The sequence below is a fragment of the Alligator sinensis genome, unplaced genomic scaffold (assembly GCF_000455745.1).
Source record: "Alligator sinensis unplaced genomic scaffold, ASM45574v1 scaffold114_1, whole genome shotgun sequence".
Lineage (NCBI taxonomy): Eukaryota > Metazoa > Chordata > Crocodylia > Alligatoridae > Alligator > Alligator sinensis.
This window is the reverse complement of record NW_005842525.1, coordinates 510211-519172: the sequence shown is the minus strand read 5'-3', so window position 1 is coordinate 519172 and position 8962 is coordinate 510211. Positions and strand designations below refer to the sequence as shown.

The 8962-nt window shown below is 37.7% G+C and overlaps 1 protein-coding gene across 1 annotated transcript in view; it reads right to left on the bottom strand.

Moving 5' to 3' along the window:
• Nucleotides 1–8962, bottom strand: part of ITGA8 (integrin subunit alpha 8) — a 174471-nt gene that overhangs the window by 77987 nt on the left and 87522 nt on the right. Inside the window, 1 exon segment of the mRNA XM_006031697.3 lies at nucleotides 1256–1348. Within this exon segment, the coding sequence (XP_006031759.2) occupies nucleotides 1256–1348 (93 nt within the window).

The window sequence follows — 8962 nt, the reverse complement described above, 5'->3', positions numbered from 1 at the left end:
ACTGCCAGGTTCACTCAAGTTTCCTCCAAACTGTTCTGCTGAAGTATTGAGAGAGTGGAATAGGCAACACTTCTGATCTCCAAACCCAAACTTAACCAAGAGCCACACATGATCCCCTCAGCACATCTTCAGTGATTGCAGCTGGAGTACTTTTCAAAATAACTGCATTACTAATTACAGTGACACTAAGTGCATGTCTTCACATGCTAATGGTGTTACGGAGCATTATGAAAGCAATGCAGTCCACTCATTTGCTCCCAGTTTATGCATGCCTAATGGCCAAAATCTAAAGCAGCAGCCTAGGCATGTGTCCAGGGTACACTTAACATCACTTGATCTCAGACACAATTATTAAAGTGGTTACATTTATTTTTTAAAGGCTGGCCAGAGTTGGTGAGCAAGGTGACTTTTTGCAACAGCATTTCCTAATACCATCCAGGGAAGCCTAGACATGCTCTCTAATATGCTAAAAATACCACGCTGGCTACTGGATAACAAATCCTCATTCCAATCAGGTAAACACAAGACAGGGAGGTTAGGGGAACAGATGAATATACAATGTCTCTGGTACCTGAAGGTATACATATCCTGTAGAACAGTATGAACAGATCAGAGTCTGTCAAGAACTTTAGATTAATGTATTTGCCAAACTATTCAGTAGAGAAAAAGTTAAAATAGTGCATCACAGCATGATAGTCATCTCAATTCTTGTTTGTAGGCACTGCTATTGGTATCTCATCTTTGTAAACAGAAATAAATATTTCTTCACCTTGGAAAACTTTTAGGGCAATAATAAGGTAAATCTATAGGATAATGGGTTTGATCCATCCTAATTGCACTAGTATAAATTAGCAAGAATAATATTATGTTCAATCAGAATCAGACCCAAGAGGCTTTCATTTACTATATAGGAATATTAAAAGGAATATGTGAACACATCTAGCATATTACAGATCAGGATTTTCCTTTCAAAGCATTGCTCCAAATCCAGTCATTTTAATGGTGTTAGTCCAATTTATCCCAAAGATCAATCAGAAACAGGTTCTAAAGTCATTAGGTTTTTGAAACACCAGATTATTAGTCTTTTAGAAGCATAAAGCTATATCTTATTACATCAACAATTTCCTGTCAAGATAAAGTATTTGTTTTAGTTCCTGCTTATCAGGACATATTCCACTAATGGAATAGTTTTCCATTTGCTCCCCTTAAAATTCAATTAGATAAACATCAGCAAAAGCATCTGGTTTTCTCTTACATTTGTTCCAGCCACCATGGGGTTTCCAAGATCACAAACCACCATTCTAGTTTCGTTTTCCATCTTGTAATCACAGCTTAATACACGTAGTGCCTGTAACAAAAGAACACCAGCCCGGTGGTCAAAGGTCAGAGCAAAATGTATCCTGTTGGGAAAATGATGCCTTTTTTTACTGTGAAATTTCTTTTGACTTCAAACACCTGTACAGAGCTCTACATGGATATGTAATTGGTTACTGTCAGTCATGGAGGTAGTTTAACTGTGAAGAAAGGGAAAAAAGAAAGAAAAAAAAGAAAGGAAATGAACCAATATTTTAAGACACACAGAGATATCATTTTATTTCTTCTAACACATTACATAATTGCTGCAGTGAATTATGCCTATAAAGACAATAACTGAAATATTAACTGGATTGAAGAAAGCTATGCAGGTTGATACATATTTCACACAAATGGTATTTTTCTGGCACAGATGACTGAGAAAGTTACTGTGGGACAGCTCTGGAGTTATATTTCCTAATATATGGCAAGGGTGCTTAGAGTATTAGCTATTTCTGAATATATTCACTGGGTCTAACATTTAACAGCAAAGGAACTAGATTTTTTACTTACATAAAGGGTGGACCTTTCCTGTAGTCATCACAAGAGAGCACATGGAACCGTTTCTGAAATTGTAATTCTCCCTGCCAAACAAACCCTCAAGTTGGATTTTTGACCACACATTCGGTTTTGCAGTGAGCCTTAGGGTCCCCTTTCCCAGCCAGTTCATTTTAGAGAGCAATTTTGCAGAGCTATAGCACTTGTCATGCTGACATCTGAAGCAGATGTAAATATGTGAGTATCATGATCTATGTTTTAATGCTGGAGAAAACTGAGGCAGAAAATGATTTTTGCCTAAGGTCAGACAGCAAGCTGGTGGCTAAACTAGAGAAGTAATCCAGATTGCCTGCCTCCCAAGTGTGTGCCCCTTCCACTAGCTCATACTGTTCAGAACTCCCTTTACAATATTTAAGATCTATTTAAGATACTCTCTCATCTTGCTTTCTGGAGGGGAGTAAACACAAAATGTTCCTGCTGCTTTCCTGCCAAATTTTCTCTCTCAACATTTCAAGCCTTTATCTCTTGCCTCTAACTGGGTTTTCTGTATAAAGTAGAGTGCATGGAGGAAGGAACAGATCCATGATGGTAGAAGTAAAGAGGTACAGACTAAAACAAGGCAACCCCCCCCCGACTTTTTTCGCTTTCATTTTTGGCATCTTTAATAAAAGAAACAAATTGGATAAACGAACAGAGATAACATATCTTCAGGAAAAAAAATCAGGATGCATCTGGAATTGCTGTGAGCCCCTCTAATTTTTCTCATTGCATAGTTCCCATGAATTAAGTAACACATGACAGGTCAGATTCTTTATAAGAAAAAGCTGGGAGATCTCCAGGCCACAGTCTATCAATTCAACCCATGTCCTTCCTGGCTGGTGAAGGCCAGGGTGAACAGACTAAGTCTATTGTTAGCTGAAATTAGCGGAAAAAGTGACAGATGTTCTAAAAAGCATTAATTGTGGTGTCTGCTCACTTAACAATCTCTTCCTATTAGCAATGTTGCAACCCCCGCCTGCAGCTCTTCTCCTTCCCTTCCTGCTGCCCATCCCCAATCATACCCCAAACTGACCGTTGGGAACACAAGTTCCCTAAGGCACTCTGAAGTGGAGCACCTTCATTTGATCCCTCATTTGATGAAGGTTAATTTGTGGTGTGATCAGCAACTTTAAAAGCGCTCTGCAGTCATGCACATGTGTCATGGCAAAGCTATAGAGCATTATCAGGGGGCCAATCACATGACAAACATAACTGCTGCCTGTGTCCCTAGCTGCAAGTCCCATCTATTTGCTCAGTATTTTTGACAGCAGGAAGTAAAGGAAAATTAAAGCTGGTATTCTTTGAGAGAGGGTTGGAATTATAGAGTTTACAATTACTTTCTTTTCATTTGGTTCACTTTGCTGTAAAAGTAGGTTAACCTACTCTTTTCATGCTTTTTAAAGGATTTCTCAAAAGGTGGTTGAAACTGAGAATAGACACTCTTGAATTATAGATACATTGAAGTAAATATTAATTTACTCTTAACATTGTACTAAAATTTGCTTGGAAATCTGTAGTCATAAAATATTAAGCTTAGTCTTTCTTTTGGAAAAATTAGCCAGAGATGTTATATGAAAGTCCAATCTTCACTATTTTATAGGTTAAGACTGCTATATAGAGGATGTACTATCCTCCAACATAAAATATACTATCCCTTACCTCACTTCCTCCCAAAAAGTCTGAGCAAAAAGTTGTGTTTTGCAAATGAGTTCTAGTGATCCATGAAAAATTAGGGGCATCCTCCTCAGATTTAAGATGGCTGATGATACAGACAATGCTAAAACTGATTTGTGCAATGCAAGGATGGAAGGTCAGCCATGTTTTAGAGGTGGTTAAAAATAGAATAAGAAAATAAAAAGCGGCAGCAGGAGGGAAACAAGGGAAATGAGAGAGATTCATACATCCAGCACTGCCAGTTCCACTAGTTTGACATGTAACTAAGAAGGTTTAATCACAGAACCCTTTTCCTCTCCATGAGTAGCAATTCATATTTTGATAGAAATGCATGGCCTTTTGGCAACCTCAAACAGCAGCAAAACCCCACTGATTAATACATTTGCTCCTAGGGCATATTGTAACTGGAAGACACAGGCAGTCTACAAATATGAATTGCCATTACTTATCTCAGCAATGGACTACTAAATCGGTACAGGAGTAATAAAAGATTCTGGACTGCTGTACAAAAATGCGTCTTTCCTTCACCCCAGTTCCCACCTTTAAAATTTATGTAATTACCTTCCACAATAATGTGCCATTTTTCTCAGATGATGAGGTTGGATAAAGCTTTTAATTTACTGAGTGCCAGCAGCTGCTTCTCAATGTACCCATACATAAGAAAGACCTGGTCTGTGTTCTAAGAGCTTTTAATTTAATTCCAATTAAATCATATCTCATCTAGTTATCAACCCTGTATTGATTTCACCAAGAAAATTTTACAAGCAGGCCAGGAAAGCTCAGGGTTTTTCCCCACTTTTAAAGCAGGTGTATCAGTATGCTGCTCATGGAAGTGGGGGACTAATAGTTTTCTCTATTGTTTCAGGAGATTCCATAAAAGAAAACACTCATATACATGTTGCAGTCAATACCTTCACTCTAACCTGTAGCACCACCACTATTCCCTACCTGAAGAGCCATGTCAGAATCTGCAGTGAATTTGTTATGCCTATGCCTAAGCAGGAGCTAGAAAGAAATCACATCACTTATTTCCCTCTGTCATTTCATGAGACATTGGATTCCATTCTTCTCCAGGGTGGTAGGGCTGGAGTCTTTGCTCTTTGTGCCATTCAGTATCAGTTCTCCCTTAGGGGCAGGAACTGTCTTTGTTCTGTGTATGTCGAGTATCTAGTAATGTAGTCCTGATTCATGACTGGGGTCCAGATGCTACCACAATTCAAGTTGAAAACAGCAACATTTGATTGCACTGTATTTCATTAAGTAGCTGTGAAGTCAAGAAAGAACTTTAATATCTAAGCTAAATACAGGCATTAGTCTTTGCTGAAGGTCTGAATCAGCACTTTGCATCTTGTATAGCCAGCTATGCCAGTACAAAACAACATCATATGATTTGGCTACACAAACTGCAATATAAAAGCAATTGAGGCTCTGAAACAAGATGGTTACAATGCATACATATCACCTTTTCTAATCCATTTTATGCAGAGTCAGTAAGAACTACATTGAGGATTGGACCAATATTCTCTCTTTTGTCATTTTCCTCTATAACTCAAATTTTAAACAATATTTTACAGAATCTTTCCCTAGATATCAGTTTAACCCTAACGCTTCTTAGCCTCTTTAAAAGTGTATATACACTACATCAGGGATAAATCTAGCTTGGTATTTTTTATCTACTCCGACCACAATCTAGCTGATATTGGATCTGATTGAGGAGAATATTATCTCTGTCTTATTATAGGAAGGCCAGCTATAAGGACAATACCGATCATAACCCAGAAACAGCTACAATCTTTACTATAGTGAGGTGCCACTGGGGACCTTGAGTGCTGAGGTCTGATGGTAACTGGCATCATCACAAACCCATTTAACTATTGCCTTAAGTGATTGTGCAACAGATCATTTCTATTACTGGGCTGCCCAGATGTCTCAAACAGGATTAGAGCCCAATTATACCACACTCATGAAGACATCATATGACATCCTGAACCTTTTGAAACCCAAGGTAAAACCCCCATTAAAATTAATTGGACCAGAATTTCACCCATGCCTCCCACCTCAAAGAGATTACAAATCAAGAGATTTAGATTTTCTTTACATCACAAGTACACACATTGAAAGTTCTTTTGAAGCCAGACATGTTAAAAAGTAGTTCTGTGCAAACGGTCATCAGAGGGACTGTATACTACTTTAAATTATACTGAAACTCTATGTATAAATAAAAAACATAATTCCCCCTTTAATGTATGCATTGAGTACATTAATTATATCAGCATATTAACAAGGAGCAAGCAACAGAAGGACCTACATCAAACTACTGTAAGATGAGTAATAACTGGTTGGATCATCATACAGAAGGTAGGGGAGATTTGCACATTATAAACTAAATATACCCTGCCTTCTGCTTGACTTTAGGCTAACATGGCTAACTACATCTCAGAACATCATGCTTAAAGAGTAGTCAAAGGCACAATGTCTAATTGGGTGGAAGTATCAAGTGAGGTTCCCCAGGGGTCTGTCCAAGTTTTGGTATGAATATCTTCATTCAAGTCCTGCACTTAAGACAGAACAATCAAATACATGCATAAAAACTTGGGGAAAGACTGAGTATGCTGCAGTACTACAGAAAAAGACATGGGGGTTAGAGTGGATTGCAAATTGAAAGAGTTAACAGTGCTGTTGCTACAAAAAAGAAGAAAAAAAGCCAATAGGATACCGGGCTACAGTAATAGGAATATTGCCTACAAGTTAAGGGAAGTGACCTGTCAGTATAGGTGAGGCCTCACCTGGAGTACTGGTCTGTTTGGACACCACACTTCAAGAAACAGGTAGACAAATTGGAAAGAGTCCAGCAGAGAACAACATGAATGATTAGAAGTCTAGGAAGCATGATTTACAAGGAAAGGTTGGAAGAACTGGGATCATTTAATCTAGAGAATGGGAGACAGAGTAACAGTCTTGATAACAGTCTTCAAGTACATGAAGGGCAGGCAGTTTTAAGGAGGATGTGGATAGACCATTCTCTGAAGCCCCAGGGAACAGGGCAATGCTTAGTAGATACAAGTTGCAACAATGGAAATTTAGATTGGATATAAGGAATAATGTCCTAACAACAGCTCTTTGGAATAGATTAGTTAGATATTGTGGAATCTCCATCCTTGGAAATTTTTAAGAGCAGTTCAAACAAATGGTTAGATAAGGGTGATACTGCTTTGAATGGGGAGGCAGGCTTGGATGACCTTCTCAAATTCCTTCCAGCACCCCTTTTCTATGGTTCTACCATATGAATCTGATGTACTTGTAAGTAAGATCATTTGGGGAATATGATTAAAGTGTCTGTAAAACACTTCTTTTTAGTAAATTTCTTTCTATATTAAATCAAAGGTTGAGTTCAACGTAAAAACATAGAAGAGAATGGATAAAAAAGGGTTAGGGATTTCCAGAATGTAGAAGCTATTTCTTTTCCATTTCAGTTTGGCTTTTAAATATTTCAGTTTGGCAAAGATTATGTATTCATTTTTGCCATGACTTCAACAGCTTTTGATGATTGTGCTAGCACAGAAAGGCAGTTGAAGACAGGGAACAATGGGCCATTTTTTTAATTAAATACAAGCATGCGTTTTTAGAACATGACTGAAGAATTCAATATAAATTTTTCCTGTTGCAAAGATTTTTCACTTGTATTTGAGGATTTTTTTCTTTTATTGACTTGTACTAAACTCAGTAATTAATTCTTGAACTGCATACCTTTATCAGTTCTAAAAGTGGGAGAACTAATAGCTTTTAGTACTATAGGAAATGCTTTTGGAATTTAAATGTGCAAGAATTACGTACAGTACAATAGGACTAATGTTCTGCTGTTTTAAATAAAAGACATAAATGGCGACCCCTGCATCTGACTAAGGAACATTGTTCAGGAGATGCATAAAGCAAGAACTTCTCAGTTTGCTTTTTCATGGAGAGCCTAGGACTGCAAATGCAGACAAAAATCAATGCAATCTCAAATGGCTGTTTCTGGAAGATTCTGAAGCAGAGCCAGTCAGAAAACATGTTCTACTTCGCAAAAAAATTCAAAGAAAAATTAATATTTTAAATGATTTCTGAGGGGTGTCAAATAATGGAAACCCAAAATATAATTTGCTGGTATTATCTGTAATAAAAAAAAAAAAAAGAGTCAGTCAAGAGCTAATTTAAAAAAAAATAAAACCTGTAAGATTTCCATGCCTTTTTGATAAAGAGAATTCTCCAGCTGAAAAGCTTTTTACTAGCTCTTTTCAGAAACTGTGCTCATGAGAAATCATGATGAAACCATTTGAAAGATTCTGATTAACTTCAGTGGGCTTTGTACACCTCTCCCCCTACCCTTGCTACATGAAGAAAAGAACATGTGTTTTCTTAAGGGCAACAAAGTCAAAAACCCAAGTAGACACTAATAAAGACAACTTCTTTTTGACATACCAGTTGAAAAAGCCCCAGAGATTATATAGAGAGAACAAGAAAAAAACACCCCACTTGGAATCAAGGGGTCAGGGATGATTTTCTTAAATGCTTGCGAGTGGTGGAGAGTTTTGGTTAAATTCTAAAAATATAATCTTCAATAACATTTTCATTTCCTTTCTCCTTAGTTCTTGCTAACTGAGTTTGGTCCCATTGCAGCTTTCAACCCATCAATAAACTAGATTGACAGAAGACGAATAAAGAAACACATTGTAGAATACTTTCAACTCGATTAAAAACATTTGCCACTAGAAAGGAAATTAACTTGCCCTCTTTTCCCCCACTCCCTCACCTTGGGGCCTTTCTGTGTGTCACATTCCAAACATTGCAAACAAAAAAAAAAGGAAGTTAATGTTGCAACAGCTTGTGAGATCTGTGCATAGAGGAGGTGACAGACTCTTACTGTCCAGTGGGCGGTACATGAACATTCTTTCTGTTTGGGGGATACAATTTCATCTTTGCTCTTAAATTAATCTAAAATGGGACAGAGTCTAAATATGTACAGTACAATTTGATTGGATACACTTCTGCAAATAGTCTTTTTTATACATATGAATATCATATATCCTATGATTTCCTGCTTTATTTTTCTAAATATAAAATAAAGCAATTGATCTGAAATTTTTTATTTGTATTATTTCGGCCTCTGACTAAAGCCACCAACCTTTTCCATATCCTCAGCTAGAATATAACTAGGGCCTGGCTTAAATGGTGGGCCCACCTCACCACACAGTGGCTCCTTTAATCTTGGAGTTCCCTCCACGCCACCCACCCCCCACTGTTGCTGATTGGCAGAGGGGTCCATTAGCCCTGCCACTTGTTCCTGATGGCCAAGAGGCAAAAACTGCAATTTTCACCTCCTGGCCATCAGGAGCAAGCAGGAGCAGCAGGGTCGCCAGGT